This window comes from Lissotriton helveticus, chromosome 11 (assembly GCF_964261635.1).
Source record: "Lissotriton helveticus chromosome 11, aLisHel1.1, whole genome shotgun sequence".
Taxonomy (NCBI): domain Eukaryota; kingdom Metazoa; phylum Chordata; class Amphibia; order Caudata; family Salamandridae; genus Lissotriton; species Lissotriton helveticus.
The window spans coordinates 258,551,202-258,577,887 of NC_136072.1; the positions used below are offsets into that span (position 1 = coordinate 258,551,202).

At 43.3% G+C, this 26,686-nt stretch overlaps 1 protein-coding gene across 2 annotated transcripts in view; it reads left to right on the plus strand.

Moving 5' to 3' along the window:
• LOC144792904 (phospholipid scramblase 1-like) overlaps positions 1–26,686 on the plus strand; it is a 353,744-nt gene that overhangs the window by 215,349 nt on the left and 111,709 nt on the right. For both annotated transcript variants that reach the window (XM_078668108.1, XM_078668109.1), the window contains one exon: positions 8,075–8,117. In XM_078668108.1, the coding sequence (XP_078524234.1) occupies positions 8,075–8,117 (43 nt within the window). The remainder of the gene's footprint in view (positions 1–8,074; positions 8,118–26,686) is intronic.

Genomic DNA, 26,686 nt, shown 5'->3' on the forward strand with positions numbered 1-26,686 from the left:
TCAGCTTCCCCTTTTTAGATCAGCTGGAAATTATGACTTTCAGAAAGCTCCTCAAACCTTGGCTTTTTTCCTCATCTTCCTTGGTTTTCTATCAAACATAGAGTAGGCTCAAACATTGTCTTAATAGGTAGTGGTGCCACGGTGCCCTGTTCCATAGGCTTAGTTTCTGCTTTATAAATACTTCTTTTCATTTCATTCATGATACTGTAAGTAAGCTTACAGAATATTGTGCTAATTTTTCGAATACTTTTAGGTTCTAATGCTCTAATCGTTGTCATTTTGTGATACATTACTGTATACTTTAGATTTATAAATATACTACACTATAGCTGTGCACTGCTGAACCAAGAATGATTCCGCCTAGAAATTACCACGCCAGGGACTCTTACAAGTCTGAGCTGTTTCCATAATAACCTGTGCTTGTGAGAGCCCACACTGGGCCAATAGACCAAGACCAGGGGAAACCTACTGGTGACATATATTCTTTTAGGTTCCATCAGGGTCTATATACTTCATCCACTACCACCATTGAACACTGATTACTTGCGTTTTCACAAGTATATGCTTTGCATCAACCAGAGTTGCAGCCCCACTTCCTCAGTCAGTATTTCGAGGTTCAGGGAGGCTCCTTGTTTGAGAGGCCATAATAAGAGTTCAGTCCTTTGATCAAAGGAATGGTTTCTACTCCAGGCACTTTGTAGCAGAGGGGAGTATGCTTCACACTAGATTGGATCTGGAGGGTTTGACCCAGTTTCTTTTCTAGAGTCCGGTCCATGTAAAGAAATACTGTTTGTCAAAGAAGAGCCTTTCCATGAATTTTCAAAGCAGCTTTTGGGATATATTGGTATCAACCTTGGTCCCTGGTATTTTTCTCAAGTGTATGGTAAACCTTCTATAAAACGGTTTCTGCATCCTCTAGTTCTCTCCAAGGGGATGTAGTTCACAGCATATATGTGAAGTCCTTTCCTTTTGCAGAGGTTGAATGAGCATCAAGTTGTCCCTGATGTTCTGCAATGTTCCCTCAGAGAGCCTGGGGGTTCCCAAGGCTTCTGTCCTGTCTGGGTTCTTGCACTGAAGTGGTCTCACAAGCCAGTTGTGCATACACCATGACCAGGTTAATTGGGTGGAACAATGGACAAAGTGGCGTGGAGCAACCTATCCATCATGTCCCATGCCATCCATCTTTAACCCCAGTCTGTGAAAGGGCGGCCCCATATATGTTCCAGGAACTTAGAAAAATCATTATTTGTGCAATTCCAAATTTGTATATAAACACAGAGGTGATAGGTTTACATTTTGTTCTAACATTCAAGCATTCATTGTTGCTTATACACGGTCCAGTGGAGTAAGTATTTTTATAGTGTAATCACGAATTCCACATGCTTAGCCTATTTTCTAGATCAACTTATAACGGCGGCAACTACTTTATTTTTGTTAGGTTGTTGATTAATATTGTATACCTTTGTGACTATGCCATTTGTTTCAATTTGTTGTGCAACTGTATTTCTGCCATATATCAAGCACCCAACTACTGCTTCCATTTCTTGTGGGACCAGCAGAACCGCCAATAAAGTGGAACATGTGGTTAGGCTTGTTCCTAGCTTATTTGTAAAGACCCATTTCTTTGTTAAAGCGGTGTTTGGGGCCAGTGGGCTTACAGGAATTTATAAATTGACCCAATTTTGAATATACAAATAATATTGGGGTGTATCAAATAGCCTTAAAAAAGATGCATCCGAGATATGGGTGAAAAATCAATACAAGGGCAGGGAGATATAAACTTCTTTCCAGAGCAAAAATAGAGAGGGGAAACTATATATAGATCAGTGTGTGTATATACCCTTTTTAGGGCTTTTGTAGGGATTAGATAACTTTGCATAGGACTGGGCGTTATGTGATCAGGTTTTAATGAAAACAAAGCCCAAGAATATGCAGAAAAGCATATGGGGAGTGATTGATACTACCTAAAGAACCTTAGAGCGTGTCCGAAATAAAGAACTTTCTCTAAAATATGTACAAAGGGTCAGGAAAGATTCTAATACCTCTGGAGTGGTGACAATGCTTTTAAGGAACAGTAAGGAGGAAAATAACAGACATAAGGCAAATGATTTGAACAGGTAGTCAAGATAACAAATATAGTTGTTACAGGGGCAGTAGTAGGTCTCATTTGGTGAATGCAAAAAATTGTCCAACTTTGGATAACATCTGGAATAAATGTAAGGACAATCTGGGTGTATGTGGAAGGGAATGAATAAATTGCTTAACACATGTGGTGAAGAGCTGGCTGGGGTGTATGAATGGTTTTGTGTTTCAGTGATTAAGGGCTCCATGGCAGAAAAAACAAATGTCTGCCGAGGTGTAGTCTCATGATTGATGTAAAATTGTAAAGGTATGAGTGACTTGATTACCTGGAACTCCATCATTGGTTGGTAGTTATTCATAAAACTGGGGGTTTTCCAGGGGTTGTATGATGGAGGCACGCTTTGCCGAACCACGTGTGCCTTTACAACATGGCCACAGCCATTATTGCATCTCTACCACGCCTGCCTTTACCACGCCTGCCTTTACCACGCCTGCCTTTACCACGCCTGCCTTTACCACGCCTGCCTTTACCACGCCTGCCTTTACCACGCCTGCCTTTACCACGCCTGCCTTTACCACGCCTGCCTTTACCACGCCTGCCTTTACCACGCCTGCCTTTACCACGCCTGCCTTTACCACGCCTGCCTTTACCACGCCTGCCTTTACCACGCCTGCCTTTACAATGATTTTCACTGTAAAGTCGTGTATACTGAAGGAATATGAGTGGTTAATTGGAAACTAGACTACCTAAGCTACTAGTCCATCTAACCAGCTCCATTCTAATCTCAGCCCAAAAAAGCTCAAAACCGCTCCATTCCATAGGCAACAATGCAGACATTTTTGCCATTTACAAACAAGGCCCAAAAGCACCCATTCCATAGATAGTTTTTCATAAAAAAAATCACAATAACACTAGACACCCCCTAGCCATCAGTGACCGTAACACCTTTCACCTGGATCTGGAACCAACCCAAAAGCATTTCACAAGAACCTTCAAAACTGGCCCAGTGGATAACATTACAAACCAGCACCTCAAAGACAACAGTTTTTCTACCAGTTCGAGTTGACTGATCCATTGGAAACTTAGAGAGACACAAATCCCACTTGTTCCCAACTACCTCTCCATGCTGCATCCTGATCTGATCATTGGAAGGTGTATGACATTTACCACAAAGATCCCCACCTGCGCCCATTCAAATACAACAAAGTTCAACCAAAACAACTCTTAACACCCCAAATCTCAGCCAAACCTCACCAACTCTAATATATATGCACAAAACTGAAACCAACCCTGAGCCCTAAATTCTGGGAACCCTAGCCCACTCCAACCCTGAAACTTCTCCGCCCCCCCCGCCCTTAGCCCTAAAACTACTCTTCTCCCCTGCCCCAAAACCCGGCCTCAACCCCTCTTACCTGTCTGTGTTGAGCTTTTAGTCCGGACGCTTCCTGTTCCCCCTCCTCGCCTATGCGGACATCTAGATCTAGAACGTGTACTACCTTAACCACATATATGTGTGGTGTAAGACATATGCGTGGTTAAGGCAAGAGTGATTCCACTTGCAAAGAAACGGCACATGTGTTGTTAAGGCGGTTTCTCCTTTCCATAAGTTGTTACACAATTCATGTATTCAGAGGTTTATGTAGGCAAAGAATCAAAATGGGCGGATTTTTCTTGGTAGATTTGGAGTTTGGTGAAATTATTTGTTCCTTTGAAGAGCCAAAACATTTGGGGATGGCCACACAAGTTTGGTATGAGGCTAGATCAAAGAGCCCGTCCCCTTGTAAATGCTATTAATGAAGTGTGTGACAAAAGGAATGGATTACAAGAACATTGTGCATGAATTGCCCGAGGTATTCTGTGAGCAGTTTGATAAAAGAATGGTCTTCAGATATAAAACAGTTATTAAAAAATATGCTGTGCCTGTCATACAGAGTATTTGGATTGTTCCTTTAAATCTGAACCCAAACTGAATGATCTTCTCAAGGACTTAAACAAGCCAATTGTGACGATTATGAAGAGCTCAAATTTGGCATATCCAGTTGTGGTTTTAAATAAAAAGCTCTGAGGACTTCATTGTACATTGTCTTCAGGGACTTAAAGATTAGGGAAAAGAAAAGTGTCCTTGGTTAAGAAATATTGCCCTCCGTATCAAAAGAAAGTTATTTTTTTCCACCGTCCACTTCATGAGAGCTTTCCACTAAATACAATTGGATGGAAAATCTTAAGCTTTCGAAGGTGTTCATTTCAGATAAGGGGCTCTCCCAATTCTTGAGAATGCATTTTGCGTTTGTCAGTGCATCAGCATATTGTAAATAAACTGTCCACCAGTCCAAGTTATTTCCAGTGGCAACACCATCAAGAGTCAGCAGCAACATCTACTGACTCGTGAAGACTGGCTCCACTGTCACCTAGGTTGTCAGTCCAAACCAGATGAGCCTGTGTTTATAGAGCCCCAAGTAGATTCCACCAAATTTCCCTTATACCAGGAAACGCACCTTCTTGTGGAGACGGCGAGCTTTTATAAGATCCACCCAAACCCACATGAAACTTCACCCATAATGTTTGAACATCCTCACTTACCTTCCCCCACCATTCACTGTTTTAGCCAAACATGAGATACTCCAAGCTTCTCCTTCACTGAAAACCACAACTTTCTTCCTGGCCTCTGCAATTTTTGCTGAACCAGAGTATCCTGATCTCCATTTATGTGTCCATCCTGTTTTCTTTGCAAACAACATTTCTCCCACACTATTTCCTTTCTCGTGTAGACTGCTGCACTTCTTCTGGTAGTCACTTATATCCCATGAAGATGTTCTGCTCACTCAGCAGTTTTTTTCAGGCAGTAATGACAAATGTTTTGGAGGCTTTAGCTGGTGCAAAATATTTCCCAGGATGATATGTTAGTTTTCATGAACAACAAGTTTGAGCATGATTTCAATAGAATAACATTTTGGTAGCCCAGAATAATAGTCACATGTACAACGTATTAAATGCAAATTTGAAAAAACTGATGTGAAGTGCTTGGGACATAAGAGTTCAGGAAGAAGAGGGGTGAGGTGCAGCTGTTCCTACCAGTACATATGGTACATGTTAGATCTGGCATCATTTGCATGGATTTACCCTGTATTTTATGCATTTGACTCCTGTGTAACCCTGGGAAAAGCACTACCCTACGCTCGTGAAGTTTGCGCAACTTCGCACTACGCGAACTGCACGTAGCACAGTGCGAACATGCGTCGTGTAGTGCAGCAGTTATTTTTTGCTTACTCGCGGTCCTCAACATCAAGTTGGTGACCACGAGCAAGCAAAATGACATCCTCGCTAGACTCTTTCCTTGTTTGCGATCAGCAACATCAAGTTGCTGATCGCGAGCATGGAAAATAAACCTCCCGGCGAGATTCTCAACGTGGGGAGGTCAGGTTTCTCATTGCGAGTGGTCACGCATGCTCGTGACTGCTCGCGATGAGAAACTACCAGTCCGCGTTGAGAGAGCTGCAGCTCGAGTAAAAATCTTCTCGAGCGGCAGAAAAGTACAGCTCGCACTGTGCAAGATGCTGTTTTCAATGATTGCAGAGTGCAGACAAGCATCCGGCACTTTGCAATCATGGAAAACAACATCTTGCACAGTGCGAACATGCTACTGAGCAGTTTGCGTAGTGCTACGTGTAGCTCGCGAAGTGCACTTCGCGTAGCGGTACTTCGCGAACTACACCCACCCCTGCTCCTGTGTTTTTGCTGTGTGCAGAACTTAGTTTTTGATGGTCTAGATGCTTTGGGCACTTTGGCACTGCTGTTCAGTGCCAAAGTGCAAGTGATCCCTGTAAATTGTTGATATGGATTGGTGATTCCATGATTGCCATATTTGATTTACTAGTCCGTCCCTAGTACAGTGCACTGTGTGTGCCCAGGGCATGAAAATCAAATGCTGCTAGTGGTCCTACAGCACTGATTGTGCCACCCACATAAGCAGTCTGTAAATGTAGCTCAGACCTGCAACTGCAGAATCTGTGCGCAGTTTGGTACTGCCATTTCGACCTAGCAAGTGCACCCACTTGCCAGGGCCTAACCTTCCCTTTTCTTACATGTGAATCACCCCTAAGGTACCTCTGCGGGCAGGGTGCAGTGTATGTGAAAGGTAGGACATGCTCTGATGTGTGTGGCATGTCCTGATGGTGAAATACTGCTAATTTCGTTTTTTACTATTTAAAGTCAATCTGTCCTATAGGGCCGAATATGTTTATTTTTAACATCTTATAAATATAACTTCCCACTGGGATACAATAGGAACATAACATTTAGTATGCCTAAACTCAGAATATCAAGGTGCATATTTTAGTGTAGATGTTTTTTGCCTTCTGTGTTTGAAAATACCACTTTTAGAAAGTATATTTTCTTGCTTGGCCATTCTGTGTGCCTCTGGTAGGGTTGGGTATTGCCTGTCTGGCTTTTGAGTGACTGAGTGACAGGGGCTGGGGATATGCATTTTGTTCAGACTACCACTTGGGGGTAGAGGGGAGTTGAGGTGTGTCCTGCCTTTCCAGGGTGAGTCAGGGCTGGGCTGAATAGATCTTGGCTGCATTCAGAGTGAGGGGAGGAGATTCTTTCACACCTCAATAGGCCTGGTCTGCCTTGGACAATGCTATCTCCACCTCCTGTCAGAAAGCTGCACCAGAAAGGGCAGAACTGGTTTTGGCTGGGCGAAGAGCTTCTCTGCTACTAGAGAACACAGGATTTTGTGTTATAAAAAGTGGATTCCAGACCCCAGACTGCTTGAGGAAGATCTCCAAGGGCTTGAAGTAGAGCTTGCCTCCCTGATTTTGAAGTCTCAGGGATACAAAGCCTTAACTCCCAGCTCCCCTGAACTTCCTTGCTGGCAGTCTAAGCAGGAGGTGCCTGCTGCTTTTCTGGGCCTCTGTAGGTTGTTCTTGCTGTTTGGAGCTGGGAAAGTAATGGAACACGAAGGGCTACACATCTGTACCTGATTCTGATGCATCGCCAAAGAAACCGATGCAGCACCGGCCTGTGGCTCGAGAAATCACTGCATCGAGTGCACCGATCTATGAAGGCCGAGATCACCGAACCGATGAGGATGCAGGCCCTGATGTGCGGCTTCAAGAATTATTGCATCGTGTGACCGCGGCTGAAGAAATTAACGCAGCACCATTGAGCCACAGCATTGAGAACCAACGCATCCTGATACTCACACATCACTCCAGGACGGCAAGTCTACAAGGATGCTGGGGACGCAGTAAGAAACCGCCGCATCACCTCCCAGCGCAGTAAGAAACCGACACATCACCTCTTCAGTAAGGAACCGAAGCATCACCTCCCCTGCATCGCAGTAAGGAACCGACGCATCCCCTTCCCTGTGCATAAGGAACCGACAAATCACCTTCCCTGGGGCTGTTCTTTTGACGCATCCAAGGTACTTTATGTAAATAGTGTTGCATCTGCAATTTGCTTTGAACCGAACTATTTAATTTTTGAAAGTTAAATTCTTATTACTGCATTGTGGTTTTGTGTCGTTTTGGTCTTGTTTGGTTTAGATAGGTAATCTATTTGTCTAAACTGATGTGAGATGTCCATTTGTAGTGTTTTAAATGTATTACTGTATGTATGCACAAAGGCTTTACGCACTGCCTCTGAGGTAAGCCTGCCTGTTCGTTCCAAGCTACCCAGGGGGTAAGCAGTGGTTGTAGCCCCATTTCACTTACTAGGAAGAAGGGTCCCTACTTGGACAAATATCTACCTCTGCCAACTAGAGACCCCCATTTCTAACAGTACACTAAGTAATCTATTTTATATGGCTGTAATTTGGTCTAAAATGCAACATTTGATGACATTTCTATTCAGAATATATAGTCATCTTTCACTTTATCCTTACTGAATTCTCAATCCACACTGATAGTCAAAATAAAATTTTGTTTTAATAAAGCATTGCCATTGTGGTTAATGTGCTTCATTTTTCCCATCTTTTTTCTTTTGTTACAGATAGACCAGATATTAATTCATCAACAGGTTGAACTTTTGGAAGGTACGTGGCATGTTGTACTATGCAGTAATTTTGGTTTCTGATATCTTGAACAGCACTTTTGAACATGCTGGGATTTCGTTCAAACGTTAATATTCTATTTTGAAGCTGACCATTTAGGATAACTTTAAGATCTATTGTATCCAACATAAGAAACCAGTGGTTCTGGAACAATTTTCAAAGTGCAGGTGCTGCCTACCATGGTACATTGCTTAAGTCATAGGAACTGTCAACGGTTTTTATAAAGTGCACAGCTACTCAGTGTTCCAGCGTTAAATGGAGTCATTGACCACCTGTTCCAAAAGCAGTTTACCGATACACCACTACAAACAGCCAGGTTTTAAGGTTGCATTTGAATCAATCCATCAATACATTTGTAGAGCGCACAACTGACCCGTGAGGGTCTCAAGGCGCTGGGGGGGGGGGGGGCAGGGGTGCTGCTACTGCTCAAACCGCCAGGCCTTGAGGAGTCTCCTGAATGCCAGCAGGTCCTGGGTCTGTCGTAGGTGGATGGGGAGGGTGTTCCAGGTTTTTTGCGGCGAGATGGGAGCACGTTCTGCCACCGGCAGTCGCTCTGCGGATGCCGGGGACAGTGACGAGTGCGGGGTCAGGTGAGCGAAGCTGGCGGTTCGGGCTGTAGAAGGCGAGTCGTTTGTTTCCGGTGGCCTGTGATGTGGCTGTGGTGGGGGATGTTGAGGATGAGGGCTGCAGATTTGTAGTAGTTTCTGGAGTTTGGCTGATGTTCCTGCGTAGAGCGCTATTGCCGTAGTCCACGCTGCTGGTGACAAGGGCCTGGGTGACTGTCCTTCTGGTACTGGTGGGGATCCATCTGTAGATCTAGCGGAGCATGCAGAGGGTGTTGAAGCAGGAGGAGGAGACGGCGTTCACTTGCTGGGTCATTGACAGAGCGGCGTCCAGGATGACTCCCAGGTTGCATGCGTGGTTAGTGGGCATTGGTGCAGCTCCCAGTGCGGCCGGCCACCATAAGTTGTCCCAGGCGGAGGTGCTGGATCCGATGATGAGGACCTCAGTCTTGTCTGAGTTTAGTTTCAGGTGGCTGATTGTCATCCATTCGGTCATGGCCTTCATTCCTTTGTGGAGGTTGGATTAGGTGGTGGTGGGGGCCTTGGTGAGGGAGAGGATCAGCTGGGTGTCGTCGGCATATGAGACTATGCTGAGATTGTGCGATCTGGCGATGTTGGCTAGCGGTGCCATGTAGATTTTTTTTTTTAATTTTTCATTGAGAGTTCATAGACTTAATAACGCACAATATTTAGCATATACAAATACATATTCCAAAATATCGTGAGGAAGGGATTACTTGGACTTTAAAATACAAAATATTGCAATCCTATAAATGGACATTTAAAATACATCATAGTGCAATCGTAATATATCCATACTACAAAAACAGATCCTAGTGAAAAAGTGCAAAGTGCTATATATCTGAGCAGATCTCTACACATGTATGTTATCCTTTTGGATCCACCACAAGATATTTCTCAATCTATCCAGAAGCTCTGTATATTTGGCCACTCCCAAACAATATGCGATCAGGTTCCTTTATCTGCACAACGGAAACATTTGTCTTCTATTCGCGGATATATATTGTGAAGGAAAGAAGGTGTTCTATATATCAACCATTTTGAATAGTATTGCATGCGTTGGAAGTTTGCCCCTCTAAAAATAACTGCATTGATTTTGTTAAGCCTATTCCAGGTTGATTTAAGAATCTGTATATCTTACATTTTCTTCCATCTGTCTCTAGCTTTTTCATAAATAGAATCTACTTCATCGTCATCCAAAATTTTGATCCGATTACTAATTTTCCGTTGTACGGGGGAATTAAGGGCTTTGCTGATAGTAGTTTTTATATACAGGCTTTCCCTATCCAGTTTTTTCAATATGGGTTTCACGCTAACAAATGACCATTTTAAGATTGTACTTGGAAATCTCTAACCAGGTTTTCCAGCTGCTCTCTTTAAAATCCTGGATCTGGGTATACCCGCTTCCTTCCCATAGCCTTAATATATTATTCCCTAACAGACCTGTTTCCCCCATATATATATTCAGAAGCTTGGTCGAAATGTTAATTCTTGGAATATCATGGTGTGTTAAAAGCTGAGTTTTTTGTTTGAATAGCCGTTGTAGGGTCTTGTAACACACTTTTTTAGGGTACTTAGTACTCTGGTGGGGTCTATTATGTTATACTCCCTTAACATCTTTATCATGAAAACATTATCTGCCTCTTGAGGATCTGAAAAGAAAAATCTAAAACTGTGATGTGCAAATGTCGTTAATAATAGTTTCTAATATTTGGAAGGGATAATCCTCCATCAGATACGGAAGAATTAAAGTGCTGAATGCTAATCTTGGTATCTTCTTTGTCCATAAAAAGGAGGAAAACATACTGTCTATTTCTTTAAAAAAAGGAAGTCTGTATTGCACAGGGGGCCGCGCTAAAAAAAGTTAAAGGGAGAATTGACATTTGAATTGGTGCAACTCATCCTATTATTGACAGCGGTAACTGATTCCATCGTGTTAACTGTAAGTTCACCTTTCTTAAAAGTGGAATATAATTTTGTGCAAAAAGATACACTGTTACGTAAATCCCTAGATATCTCTTTGGGTTGGTGTTATACGTCTGTCTAAATTCCACTAAAAGAGTTTGTCACAATTACATAGTATAACTTCTGGTTTGAACTTATTGATCCTATACCCTCCTATTTTTTTTTCAAAGTCTGCAAAGATTCTCATAACTTCCATCTGAGTATCCATCTTAGAGTTCAGAAGGAGAACGATATCGTTAGCATATAATGTTCGTAATTCCTTGAACGGGTACTGTATGGGATCTTTTTTCCCTTATTGCAAGTGCTAATGGTTCTATAAATAGAGCAAATAAAATCGGGGAGAGGGGACAGCCTGGTCTGGTACCTCTATTTATTTGGCATGTCTCTATATTCACAAAATTAGAATTCACAAATATAAACTCATTTGGGAAGCCGAATTTTTCTAAAATTGTAAAAAGATAATTCCCAGAAACAAGATCAAATGCTTTTTCCGCATCTAAAAACCAGATCTGTGCTTCAACCTTATTAATACTAAAAAAAATCCAACACCTCTCATAACAAATTTGTATTAGTATAAAGCTGTCTCCCGGCTATAAAACAGCACTGATCTGTCCCGATGAGTGATCCCACTACTTTGTTTAGCCTATTGCTAAGGAGTTAAGTGAACATTTTGTGATCAGTATTTAAAAGGCTTATTGGCCTGTATGAGTTCACATTTTCACTGTCTTTATCTTTTTTTAAAATACTGACTACAACTGCTGTGAGAAAAGATACAGGTGGGTCACCCCCTTGTAATAAATAATTTGCAAGACTTAAAAATTCAGGGCAGAGTGCTGTGGAAAATGCTTTTAAAAAATCTGCGGGAATGCCATCCTGTCCGGAAGCTTTACCATTCGGCAAAGAGCTGATAACTGCATCAAGCTCTTCCTTTATGATTTCGGCTAGCAGCAGCTCTTTAAAGTTTTTTTCTAAAGTTGGTATTGGCAGTTCCCGCAGAGATTCATTAATCATTTCTAGGGAGACCTGGTGTGGTGCCTGGTAGATATTTTTATAATGTTCAAGAAGCACCTCCCCTATTAGTGGTGTAGTTTTTACTCGTGTTTTAGTTGCTTTGTGCTGGATGCATTAGATTCTATATCTGACTTGTTTTTCCTTTGCTTGCCAAGCTAGCGATCTTCCCGTATATCCACTATTTTTATAGCTTGTCTGAAGATATGTTCTACTTGCCCTATCCTTTAAATCATAATAAAATTCTCTCATTTGTGCCATGTAGATGTTAAAGAGTGTTGGGCTGAGGGACAATCCTTGGGGTATGCTGCAGATGATCTTGGTGTCATTAGAGCAGAATGGGAGAGGCGGACACTCTGGGTTCTGCCGGTGAGGAAGGAGGTGGTCCAGTTCAGTACTTTGTAGCAGATCCCTGCGTTGTGGAGTTGTGTGCGGAGGGTGTGGTGGTAGACTGTGTCGAAGGCAGCTGAGAGGTCCAGGAGGATAAGGGCCGCGGTTTCTCCATTGTCCATCATGGCCCTGATGTAGTCGGTTGCGTCGATGAGGGCTGTTTCGGTGCTGTGGTTGCTGCGGAAGCCGGATTGGGACAGGTCCCTATGCATAATGCAAAGGTGTCAAGAGTGACACGTGACCATTTGAATAATAAAAAGGGAAAACGCCAGTATGTCTGCATGTCGTGCTTTTCTTCAATGCAGTACATGATTAAGGGTAGTGGCCTGAAATGCGTAGGACTGGTGATAACTGAATGGAAATGCGGAATAATGCCTTTGCTTACTGCCTCCAATGTGAGCTGATACTTACCTGAAGGCACGAGTCCCACGAGGGGGTAACCTTTTTGTTTGGAATATATATAATATCCCAACATGTTCCTCACATTGCTACCAGACATGGAAGATATTGGTCCTGTTGTTTCAGAAAGGTATTAGCACACTTGGAACTTAGGTGCACAAATGCTTTTAAATTACTAGTTCAAATTCATGTTTTTATCACAAAGCATGAATGTGCACATTTTAAATAATATTGTTTATACTTCTTGTTCTACCAATGTGGCGTTAGAATACAGTCAGCAAATTTGCATTCTAAGAGCAGATTTTGCATGTTCTAGTATGGAGTACCCTGCCTAACATTTTCAACACCAACAAAGGTCATTCTAGATCCATTCAAAAACCTTTAGCAGCCACATGCTCCCATACATCCAACACCAAGGATAGAGTTTGAAATGTACTCCTGTGAACGGCAGCTTTACATTGGTAACCACTGTGGGAATGGGGGAAAACTAACAGATTTAAGGAGAATGAAGGAGTGTCTTCAAACAGGAAAAGTGTGAATTCGGTAACACTTTGGCAGCACACTTATACAAGTCTAAATGTACACCTGTTTCAGTTAATGAGTGATGGTTAGAATATTCGAATTAATCTCAAGCTTTGTTATTACTGAGGACAGAATTCTAGTTTATCATTTTTCTGCTTACGTGTCCACTTTTGTATCTTACGACCGCAATAGACAGTCCTGCTGGAACTGCAAGGCCACAGCCCTTCTCCAATGTAACACAAACTGCTACAAATTATGGCAAACATGAAAATCACTTCTGGGCATACTCGTCACAATCAGGGTGCCTCAATGGCAAAAAGAGGTGAATTCAATTTGCTGTCTGTGCGACACCTAATTGGTGTAGATTCGCAGCGACGTGTTACTTGCCTAATGTGTCATTGGCATACAAGCTTCCCTTCCTTTATAAGGCCCACTTAAGCTGGAGCGGGTTTTGGGTTACTTGTATTCATGTTCAGATGAGACATGGTAGGAATTAAGGCTGACTGCTCTAGTGCAGCAGCAATAGAAGCACCAAGGCTGGTAGACAGTAGCGCCTTCCAAAATGGCACAATGGGAAAACAAAACACCACGTCTTTGACTGCACCTAGATTAATAACCTTCTGTTCCTATTAAAGCATTTCTCTTCAATGTTCCATTGCCGTCCACCAACTACTGTCATGCATGTGAGTTAGAAATTAATGGCAAAAGTTATTCTGGAAAACTGGCTGTCAATGCCTTCCAAGAAGTATTCCTGGAATGTTTTGTGAATTCTTAAGTTACATACATATTACAAATATAGGTATATTTATAGAGGAATATGTTTTCAAATTGATTTCAGAGTCTGTCTTTTGAGACCTATCCGAGGGAACCTAAATAATAAGACTAGAGGCATGTGGAATTGGTAATGTTAAAGGTTTGGATAGTACTAACCTTTGCTGATGTTTAAGGTGAGTTCTACAGGCTAATTACCACGCACGTGGATCCATCATCTTCAGGACTTGAATCTTCATAGTTTCACATATGTGGAATTAGAATTGAATGTTCATACATTAGAGTTTTAAACCTGCATTAAAACGTTATCCCTCCACATTTTAAAACCATTTTTTCTGTTGCCACCAATCTGAAAAAATAGGTTCTCAGCTCTGTGCTCGTAGGTTATGTTGAGATTACACCTCATGTAAGTGAATCATACTAGATGCTTTTATAGACAAACTCGTTATTGCACTCAGAGCAAAATCTAAATTGAAATCTAGTCCCATGATATGATTCAGCATGTTGCTTTGCTACAGAAGGGTGGCAAGATTTTGCTTCATGCCTCCCTGTGCTTCTGTGTTGGAAATGTCCATCTTTTGCGTGGTATTCCTCTAGATTTGTGCCTGACTGTTTTTGTTGGCTTTAGGACTCTGCACACTTTACTCCTGCTAACTAGAAGTAAAGTGCAGTGCTCTCTTAAAAAAACCTCTCAAATTGGCATACACCCGATTTGCAGATTTAATTGAGCCATAACACCCTAGTATATGGAACTACATGTACCCAGGGCCTGTAACACCACTAGTGGGCTGCATCACTCGTTATGCTACCCACTACAGTAGTCCTCCAAATCAGGGCTCCAGGCCTGCCACTGTAGCCTGGCTGTGCAGTTTTTAAACTGCTAATTCGACCTGTCAAAATCACCCTTTTTAATAAGCCTAAACTTTACTTGTAAATGTTTATAAGTGTCCCCTAAGGTTGGTTGTATTGCCTAGTAAGGCAGAGTGTATAGTATTTAAAAGAAAGACGTAGAAATTAATGTTACACATGTCCTGATAGTGAAAAGGCTCTCAAACCCATTTTCACTGTGGCAAGGTTAGCTGCCCCATAGGAAAACACTGGATTACATTATAACATGGTATGATCATTTCAGTTTGGAAGCAGCTAAAATAAGGACTCCTTTTAATTGTTATTCAAATTGTGAGTGGCTATATTGTGGAAGGTACTTTTAGGAAAGTTACCTCTACCTGCCTAAACATCTGGAAGCCTCTCTGCCAGTACTCAACTGTCATTTGACTGCTGTTGGCTCCCCTGTGGCGAGATGTAGATTGCTCCCAGACAAGGGCTTGGAGCGGTGTTGGCCATCTCTTGGCAGGATGGCCTTGGGGCTGTACCCAAGGACCAGTTACACTTCAAAGAGTCCTCCCCTGTCACAAGCAGATGAACCTGACAGCAAACCTGCCCCCTTTATCCCACTAGTAGGCTTGGGTCGAAACCCAGTGAGAGGGGTGAAGGGGGAGCTTCCCCAGCACTGGTTTGCAGGGACAACAAGGGAGGGTTTGGCCATTATAATAGCCATTATTCTGGATTTGTACAAGGATATTTGACTAAGCACAAAAGGTCCTCCCATCTTAGATTTGGTTAGGGAGGGACACTGTGGGATAGTTTTCAGTAAAACACATGAACATTACTGTAAATGGAGCTAGGATTACCTCTTGGAACTCTTACCTCATTGGCTAGATTGTGGCAAGGCAGTTGGCATAAATGTGTCCTCTTTAGTACACTTTTTAGGACACTTCTGAAACTGAGAAGAAACAGAATGGCTGCTCTGTTGTCTGAAGAACCTGAAGGAAACTAGGCCCCATAAATGACTCCAAGGGTTGTTTGGTTGCCCTCCTGTTTCAGCTACAGGGCTACAACCAGCCTCCAGAGGCCTTTTCCTCCTCCCATATGGATCTAACCTAATCTCTTCTGCTGGTCTCTGCGGGAGTAAATCTTGATTTCCCCCAGTGCTCTCCCTAAGGTCCTTTACCCTTGCCTGTGGTCAGAGTGTACTCCAAAAGCTTCAAAGACTCTAGGTTGACAGCCTTCATTGAAAGTAATTGTACACTTTAACCGGAGAGTGGACCGATGAAGCAACAGAAAAGGCACCAACCCAATGCTTGTGCAAACCAACTATTTTCTTTTTTTAACGTTCTGCGTGCCAATTCCAAAATGCCCTCTGTCCAAGGGCACCACCCTTTCAGTATGGTAAATAGAATTTCTCCTTAAATTTGGAATAGAGCTGCTTAAAGAAGTCCAAACAGCCAAGAATAACCAATTTGAAGTCCTTTTGACACGCTGTCAAAACCTTATGTATTGGCAAAATTGGCCGAAAACGGTGGCGGTGGGTTCTTTAAAAGTGTGGAGCGTCGCGGTGTCGGACAATTTTGCCAATACATAAGGTGATTACCTTGTAAATCATTACTTGGAATTAGATTATCCACCTCCCTTTTTTTGATATACATATATGGAAATATACGAGAATTTTGGTTCCTTGAGGATTTGACATCAGGACTCAAGCCCTGAAGAAGTTCTGTTGTACAGAACGAAACGCGTTGACTGGCTGTCTTCAAATATTTGCTAAGGAACATTAAATAAGCATTGAAATATATATCAAGACTCAGTGTGTCAATAAGGACTTTAAATTGGTTATTCTTGGCTGTTTGGACTTATTCTTTAAGCGGTGCTATTCCAAATTTAAGGAGAAAGCCTTTATTGAAAGCTTCAACATAGTAGCACCCAATCAGTGGCTTGCCGGGTCTCCACGCCAAGCTGCACACCAATCGATGGCTTTACCAGACTAGATGCTGAGCAGCATACAAGCAATAACAGCCTTTAAAAAAACAAAAAAACATCTTTTTATTGTATCGGAAATTATTTTAAAATGTGACAATAAGCAACATATAAAGTAGCAGTAAGACACAGCCATACATTAAACAACTCCGGTCCAGACACCTGTGGAAAAAAGCCTTGATTTGTACCTGCAACTGGTGCACACAGCTCCCCCCCCCCCCCCCATATCTTTGTCCATTTGATTAGACAACCCCTACTTTTGTAAAGCATCCATTTAGCCTGCATACACCAATGAATGTCTTTCTTCCAATCAGTTAGGCATGGTGCTGACTCTGCCCTCTACATTTGTGCTTTATTGCGCTTCCTCAATATGTGCCCTAATGTCACCCAGAGGCAGTCTGACATCATGATCCCTTCTTGGCCACAGCCTGCTGCCGTGCTTCGCTGACAGTTTTTGACTTCCATTTCAGAGAATAAGTCAGTAGGTAAACGTTTTTACTAGGTTAAACATAGTTACTGTATCCAAGCCGTGCTCCATCTGTCAGCCATAAATTGGGCTTAGGTCAAGTGTAACCAGAGTACCGCAGATGGAGTTACCACTTTTTGGTGCTATTTTTACCTTAAACTAAATTCATATATCTGATTTCCCCTCATATAATTGGTTTTGGTGTAATTTTGTTACATAGATTATTCCCTACTTTCATAAATTCTAGTAAGGTTTTTATTTTTATTTTTTTATTTAATCGGTTTGGTACTTTTTAATGCTTTACACAGTTTCTTAAGTTGTCTGTTTGCTCCATGCCATAGCTACCAGAGGTTGAGCTCTTGTATAAATTATTGAAACCTTCCCTGTCCTAATAGCAATATGACATTATTACTTGTGGGGGACTACCATTCACCCCAACTACTATTCTACTTTCTCACAAGACACAAATGACCCCAGTCTCTATGGCGGCGGGCCAGGAGCCCCTGTGTGTCCCATGACATCCCAAACAAGGTCTGATAGACCCCAAGACTCTTGAAGCAGCCATGGATTTAGACTTATTTCAAAGATGAACGGCCCTTTTTTGGGATCCTAGTCAACATCTCATTTCTGTTCACATGAGACCGTGCAAAAGCCTGCACCTAAGATCGAAGACTGTCAAGGGGGGAGAACAGCGAAGGAGGTCTCATCAAAGGAAGCAGTTATTGAGCAATTCGAGATTTCTACATTTGAACGAAATGAGTTTTGAATTCAAGGAAAAAACTCTGAAATTTCACTGCAACACCAAAGGCAGTTTTAATATCTTTGGCCAAGTTGGACTACTAGGACTGGCCCAGGGAACTGCTCTTTCTGAAAGAGCTCTGTGAGAAATTGGAGTTCAGAAGACTGATGATAAAGCATGAAGCTTACAACCTCTCCTCAATCACTGTGAAGCACCCCTTTCAAGCTGCAGACATTTTAATGCAATTTCCATATACAGCCTAATATCATTGCCATGTCGATGAATGCAGACCCTAAAGACAACCACAAGATATTACACTTTCTCAACATCAAAATACTGGGTGTCCGTTTTAAAATCGCAGTGAATTGCGCAGGACTTGAGTTAAGGGGAAAGTTGGAGATTTGAGTTACTCATCAAAACTAAATGTGTGCGCCCAGAGCCAAAAGGTGTAAATCAGATAATGAACCCTCGCCATGCTTCTGCAAGAATTAACATCTGCAATCAATAGTGAGCAATGCAAACACCACTGAGAAATCTAACTCCCACATGCAGGCACGCACAGCATGGGCATCCCAGAGTAAATTGCCCATTAACTGAAAAGTGACCATCGCCATGTTATGAGCTATTAAAAATTGGTAGGTTTGCAAGAAGCAATGATGGTCAGTGCGCATCACCTATTGAGCACCCATTACTAACGTCCAAGCTCCTCTCGGAGCATAAAACACATTTGTGCCTCTTGGAAATAAATGCATTGCTTTTATTATATAAAGATTATTCAACTTTTCTGCTTTTTTGCAACCTGCTGTATCAACACTCTTGTTTTCAAATCTTTTGTTGTCTTTTCCACCCTGTCCTTGTCTTCATTCTACCTACGCTCATAATACTGAGCCATGCTCACTATAACTGATGGGGAGGCCGTCGTCCAAGTGCTCTCAGAGGCCTGTAATCGAGCAGCAAGCTCAGGGGTAAATTAGTAACAAACTTATTCACAAGCAACTGAACATCACCTTCCTGTGACAAATCCTGGCCACTGAAATCTAGGAACACCCCATCAATCTAGTAAGTAAGTCAGGCACACTCTTGTCTTTCTTCTGACAACACGCAGTCAACTTATCCCAGCCCATTCTCTTCGGTGGGGTAAGGGAGTGCAGGTAGTCGATGATGCGCCCTGGCAAGACTTACCACTCTGCTTTAGGCTTCTCACCGGGCTTGCGCTCCTCATCCCATGGTCTAATCTCACCCCACATGCCTCCCAATTCCGCTACATGGTCTTGTGTATGGACCTGCCTCCATACGTCTACTGGTACCAACAGACCAAAGAATAACTCTATGTAAGCCAGTGTCATGGCTGTCGCGTAGGCCACTTCTGTCAATTCTTTATAATATGCAGTGGGATTTTTTCTCGGGTCCGGTAGTTGACTTTTTAGAGAAAGGACCTCACCCCTATTCCTAGGCGTATAGATCCATTGTTCTTGAAACAGAGCATCGACTTGTTGTCTTATTACAGTATTGGTAGAGTCGCGCAATTCTGGCATTTCAGGATGATAAATGGGATGGACCTCCCTCAAGGGGTGCTGTGTCCCTAACAATGGAACCTTCTGGGGTAGTCACCTGTGTAGTTGCATTACTAAAAACTTAATTCGGAGCCATGTCTGTAACATATACTCGTCTCGTATGTCATAAATGATCTGCGGCGCGGTGCCCTAAAAGCATTGCTCAAACAACTGTATCAGAGTAACCGACATGTGCTTAAGGGCTCATAGTCCTTCATCATACTCCAGATATCCTCCACGCTATAGATAGGTTGTCGAACCCACTGAGCTGCCTTATTCGCTACCACCTGTTTCTCCTCCAGTCCCACAGCTGAGCGCTCTAATACTTTCTTGAGACAATCCTGGGCTGCTGCCCAATTGGCATCCAGGAATCCACATGTAGGTGTCTCGGGGTAACTGTGTTTGGGCAGAGACAAGCGCCATCATATAAGGAATCTGGGTTGGGGGTGTAACGGGAAGGGTGGTGGATGAGGCAGAACCCAGAGATTGGTCAGGAGAAGGGTCTGTACCTGTGACTAGCGGGAGTACAGGAGAAGCAAGTGGGACTGGGACTGATGCAACAGTGTCTGGAGTACTGGAGTGAGCAACCCCAGAAGTCGGGGCTGAGGAACTAGGAACCATAGGGTATCCCCGCTGTGGGCATAGGGCAGGATTGGACGAGAATCTAGAAGCTCCTCAACTAGTATGTCCCATTCTTCCCTAACAACATAACTTTTATGAGCTTGCAGCTGGAACCTCCTGTCCTCGCGCTCTATGCCTTTCTCCACTTTATCCCTATCATAGGCTACTGCCTTCTGTGTAATCGTTTGCATCTTTCCTTCTAGCCACCTCCTCTTCCCTCATGCACCATTGCTTCGCTTCCTTCTGCCACACCCTCAAAGAATCGAACAAGGACTGTCTACTACTTTTAGTAAACCATTTATCCTGTAGGAAATTTATGATCATTAAAAGAACCAGTAAGTGGCCATTGCACCTCAGTATTTTCTCCCTCGTATATTTATTCCACAATGTGTTAAACATAATGGGGCCAATACGGTGTTTGACATATATGTCATAGTTCGGGATACCTTCCAGAGGGGCAGGCTGGCTCTCTTCCAGCCGCGCACTCTTAGAACAGCATCGCCATCCAAAACATCCAAACTTGCTGAAGCAAGGCATCTAAACCGAAGACACACACCCTGTCCCTAACAGACAGATAACACTCACAAATATATTACAAATAAAGTAGAGGAATGAGAGCTGTTTACAAACCAAGACCACTGTCCGAAAAGCACAGTCGCTACTCAAGGTCAAGGAAAGCTTTATTTGATTGTTATTGTACCAATCATAAAAGCACAAATACATCAGAAAAATCCATATAAAATTTCATTCGAAATTACACAAAATAAAATTTAAAAATATACAACAATGTGTTTAAAATATCATAAAACCATACGGATACAGATGCTATATTTTAAAAACCTACTATTAACTGCAAAGGAAGTGCCCAGGGATTAAAGGGCATCCAGTATCATGTGTTTCCGCTGGAGGATAGCCTTCTTTAAAAACTTTGCTTCTCTCCACGCAATGTGTTAATATTCCAAGAACCGCAGCCAAATAAAAGCTGGGCGGCATTGCCTTACACCTTGATGTCTTAAAAGTGGAAGTATCCACACTTTCCTCAACTCTTCATACAATTTACAAAAGAACATTAAATGAATTGTGGACTGCTCTGAATGTTTGTCACCGAGGCAAAGTGACAGGCTACGTGACCAGTCATTCAAAGATGGTGTTGTCATTATTCTGTGTACATTACCCAATCTCAATCTTGTCAGAAGCATCCTCTCATAGGCTCCTGGTGCAAATAATAGGTAGGGCTCCATATGTATACAAGAGAGCGTTAACTGATGTATAATGCTAGGTTTCACCATTTCCCCTCCCAATATTTGTAAACCCTCCATTCTCAAAGCCTTACTCGACACGGCTAACATAGTAGTGAGATTCGTTAAGTATTCTGGGTGACCTAGGTCCTTCATGAAATTACATATACATTTGATCCAGGGGATCTTTAAGGCCCCATCCAGACCAAGACTATCATTCATAATGTCTCTATTTAACTTTGTCTGCTCCTTGGTCCAGATCCTATGCGACAGGAGTACTGGTTCCAATCTGATCAGGTCAGAAATTAAAGGAAGACTCAGCTCCTTGTGACAAACAAAGGAGGACGTGCTCGGAGGAGCAGACAAAATGTACCGCAAGAAGGAATTTTCCAAATGCTGCAGTGGGAGGGTATTAACAAAGCCACACACCCCTGCCCCATACATAGCGGCTGTGATGCACTTTGCTTTAAATATTTGCAAAAGTTCCCCTGGCGGCTGTGGTTCCTCTTGTAAACGCGAGCCTTTTAGTAGTTATCGCTTGGGACCAGGTGGCATTCTGATTGAAAAAAGTGCCAAGATACAAAAAATTCCTTGTTGTCGCTAACTTATTGCCATCCAGAAACATTTCTTTTACTCTCTGAATTCTCTTGCCGCATCTCATGACAAAAGTTTTAGAAACGTTAAGTCCTAGATCTTTCATGATATCATTAAAGCTGTCTAGGACCCTCTGCAGACCATTTTGTGTCCATGCCATTAAGACTGCATCGTCTGCATATAGAAGGGCTGGAATAGGTCGCGCTCCAGCTTGAGGGAAATCTTGTCCCTGCCTAATCAGTGCTTCACCAAGGCCATTTATATACAGATTAAAAAGGAAGGGGGTCAGGACACAACCCTCCCTGACCCCTCTCCTAATGGGGAAATAATCAGTACGCTCCCCTCCTATGCCATAGCGAAACACTGGCTGAGGCGCCGTTATACAATTGTTGCAATAATGCTATTATGGTTTGGTCCACCCCCATTGCTACCAGGACCGCCCATAGCCTCCCATGCCCTACGGAGTGGAAGGCCACGGTGAGGTCCACGAACACCAAAAACAAACTGCCCTTTTGTGCTTTGGTATATTTGCTAATCAAAATACAGGTTTATGCTTTGTTCTGCGTTGCCTAGCCCTTCTCGAAAGGCATACTGTAGGTCCGACAATACTGGACTATCTTCTCCTCAGTCTTGCAAATGCTCCAAGACGATGCGGCCCACCACTTTTACCATTGAGTCGAGAAGGGAAATTGGTCTGTGGAACCCAGGTCATGACTATCACCTTTTTTAAATATTGGGATAATTATTGATTCCACCCAGGTCTCTGGTATTGATGTTCTAAAGCTGGCATTTATGACTTGAGTTAGTATGGGACCCCAGAGAGAGATATTTGATTTGAATAGATCAACCGGCACTCTGTCTGGTCCCAGGGCCTGCTCTCCAGACTGTTGGAGAGCGCTCTGTTTACCTCAACCAGTGTAACTTGTAACTCTACACTATCACACAACTCTACACTATTTAGCTGTGATGGTAGGGAGCTGTTGTGCGTCAGATGCTTCTTGCCCATTATAAACCTTAGCATAATGGTTAATCCATGCCTCTTCCGCAATGACGATCACAATTGTTGGTCCGTTACCGTCCGATAGAAAGGGGGGCCTTACTGCCCTCAAAAATCCCACGTTGTCTTTCAGTAAAGCCGCTGTGTGAAGAGTTTCCCAAGTTTCCTGCCTCAAGATACATTTTCTAGCCGTGATGGCCCGCTTGTACTCTAATCTAGCCTGTCTCACCCGATCAGGGAATCTAGGTTGCCTATGCAACTCCTGTTTCAGGTTAGTGTGTGCTTGTGTGCAGTGTTTATCAAACCACCCTTGCTCTTTATGGTGATTACGTTGTTTCACAAATAATAAACTCCTGATCTTATTACATATAATTAAAAAAGAATGTACAATGCTGTCACAGGGGGATGTCTCATTCAAACAGATGTCAAAATATGATTTGCTATTCCTAAGTAGTTTAGTAATAACCACCACTGGGTCCACTTTGGACCAGCATACAGAATATCCATGAGTCCTGCTCAGTTCAAGGTTGCCTGTTATTGGATGTTTTTTTTTACCTTCTTAGGTTCATGAGGAGGAAATGTAACCTTCAAACAAAGCGGAAAGTGGTCACTCATTGGGTTGTCACCAACCTTGAAAAAAGAGACCCTAGGTGCAGATGAGCATGAAACTGACATAAAATTGATTGTAGACGCTAATCCTCTTCCGTTCAAAGCACATGGCATAGGTACAGGGGGAGTTAGAAGATGATTCACAAAGCCCTAGCCATTCATATATACAGTCTCATTAAACAGATCTCCCAGTGGCGTGTGACAGAAATGAGTGTTACGCACCCCACCATCATTCTTAAAACCACATGTTCTGGTTTCAACACAGTTACATATTGCGCAGTTAAAATATTCATACAATCTGAGGTTTCTGCATTGCAGATATCTAGCAAAGTCTCCGATAGCTTCCCAGCCACAGTGCTAATTTCCCCAGATGGTACATTGTTATAGAAATTGGCCAGAACTGTGCGTTGATTAATGCCCAAGGAAAACTCTAAAGTATGATTAGAGGGGTCATCCACATAAAAGGCTATATCTCCTGTTACCAAACTATTCGAAATATAGGTACAGAGTCCGCCCTTAGGTCTGCTCCCTAAACTCTTTGATGCTAAGAGTATTAAACGTCTTAAACCCATTGATGTGGATTGGGTCCCGGGGCCATGTTTCCTGCAGTCCCAATAGATCAACTTTAGCTATGACCTCACACCAGGCAGGATCTTGGGTTTTTGAGCAAAGCCCCACAATATTCCATGAGGTAATCCTCCAAGTGGGGTCCACAGAATTAGGCGGAGGACTAGTTGGCAGCATGCCTGAAGGGAGGATCTGATCCAAACCTATCTCCCGTGGGCTAGTACAATATACACATGGATCTGTTCGCTGATCCAGAAATACTAAGTTGCTATCCCTTAGTATTGGGTCAGGTTTCAGCTGCATATGGGGTACTCTTTTCACTTGATTGCTACAATCTGAGCTGACCACTTGTTCTGAGGAACCCTCTTATTGATCCAAAACTACCTCACCACCCAGTTTTAACTGCTGAATATTATGAGTTAGTCAGTGGATATCTTCCAGGTTATTCTGGGCTCAAAATATTTATTAATCGGGACTGCATAGCTGAACCGCGATGGCCCTGCTGTAAAACCCTGCTCTTGGGGATATTGCAGGGATTAAGGGGGTTGGTAGAAGAAACCTAATGGAACAACACTTATCCCATTTCTCCTAACCGGCCAATTGCCCATCCTATCTAAGATTGTTTGAATTAAGGCTGGAGACCTAAAGGATAGCACAACAAAATCGCCAGGCAGGGTTTTATTAGATAGTCCAACCCACCCAATTCGTTGTGTCATCTTAAATTCTGAATTCAGCCCTACTTTTCAGCTAAATAAATGCAAGGCTTTATTTCGCAGGATGGAGCAATGTTCGGCCTCTTCTTCTGGTAATGGGGGAATATTTACCAATATTACTGAATACGGTGTGGCTTCTGGCAGAAAATGCAAATTTCCTACACCCTGTAGGCTACCTTGGGTGGGAAGCTGGGTACCCATCCTAGCTTGATTGTGAGCCCTTGCACCTAGCAATGAGCCTCCCCTACCTATTGTCACTAACCCTGGGCGAAGCACTACGCTACGCTTGCGCAGTTTGCGCAACTTTGCACTACCCAAGCTACACATAGCACAGTGCAAACACGCGTAGTGTAGTGGTCATTTTTTGGTTGCTCGCGGTCCTCCACGTCATGTTGGCGACCGCGAGCAAGCAAAATGACATTCGGCGAGACTTTTTCCTCGTTCGCGATCAGCAACATCAAGTTGCCGATCGCGAGCGTGGAAAATAAACCTCCCGGCGAGATTCTCAACGCGGGGAGGTCAGGTTTCTCATTGCGAGTGGTCGTGCATGCTCGTGACCGCTCGCGATGAGAAACTACCAGTCCGCGTTGAGAAAGCTGCCGCTCGAGTAAAAATCTACAGCTCGCACTGTGCAAGATGCCGTTTTCAATTATTGCACAGTGCCGGATGCTTGTCTGCACTGTGCAATCATTGAAAACTCATCTTGCACAGTGCGAACATGCTACTACGCAGCTCGCGTAGTGCTTCGTGAAGTTCGCAAAGTGCACTTCACGTAGCTTCGCGTAACGCTACTTCGTGAACTACGCCCACCCCTAATTGCCACCCATTCAGAATCCGATATACTATTAACGTGCCCTTGGGGTCAGCCCTGAGCAGGATTGGTAGTCTCCTGACGTGTTACCCTCGCTGGTACTGAATTTGAGCCCCGGGGTGCAGGTTGTACAGTGTTGCTAAATGTAGCACGGAGTGTCAACTCACTATGTCACTATGTGGTGGAATGCTAGGTGTGGTATTACCCTGAATATGTCCATCCCATGAGCATCACTATTAGCAGGAGTAGGGGCTATAGAGCTGCCTGATGGACCGTTATCCCTTCCTCCCAGGAAGGAATTAATAGGACTCCTCATACTATCCAGTCTACCTTCTATGTTTTCTAGCCGGGTATATAGAGGCTTTAAACGGGACGAGAATGTTTCCTCCAACCTTTCCCAAAAAGCCCCCTGGTCGCAAGCTATGAGTCTACTAATTGCACTACCCTCATCAGGGGAGCGAGCATACTCCTGATTTAACTGGCTTACATCTGATGTGGGTTCACGTCTACAGGTTTTTTGTCTAATGGGACCCTGCCCCTTTCTCCTTCGCTGGAGGAGTAACACCCCTCGTTTGGCTATTTCTCTTTTTTTGGGCCCTGGTGTTAACAATAGGTCTAGATGGGTCCACATAAGGCGACTGGGTGACAAGGGGGTTAACGTTTTCTCTACTTATTTCAGGAGAATGGGACCGAGTAGTTACTTCAGGGTTGGATGCTTGAGGGTTGTTGGCATCCTGTGTGAACGATACTAATTGAGGTGTGGCTACTAAAGTGTCTAAAGACCGTCTACGTTCTGTCAGGACAATTTTGTGCATTAGGGCGGACTCAGATCTTGTCAGGAATGCGTCTAGTGTGCCCACAACTCCCTTCCTTGCTGGCATCTTGCTTTTACTCATAACGTACCCTGAAAATAACAAAGTACATTAGAGGCGAACCAAGGGCTCCATTAAACTAGATATAATAAAAGAAATGTCAATAACCTGTAACTGGCCGGGCTCTTTTGGTCTCTGACTGGCCGGTCTTGGCCCGGTCTCTGACGGGCCCGTATTGGCCCGGTCTTCGCCCCGCTCTGCATCCACGTGCGCATCCCAGCGCAGCGGGTTCTCCGGCGTTAGTTATAGCGCTCCTGGGACTCGATGGGACCGGCAGGCAGGGACCAGATACAAATTATAAGGCTCTCGTGTCCAGGA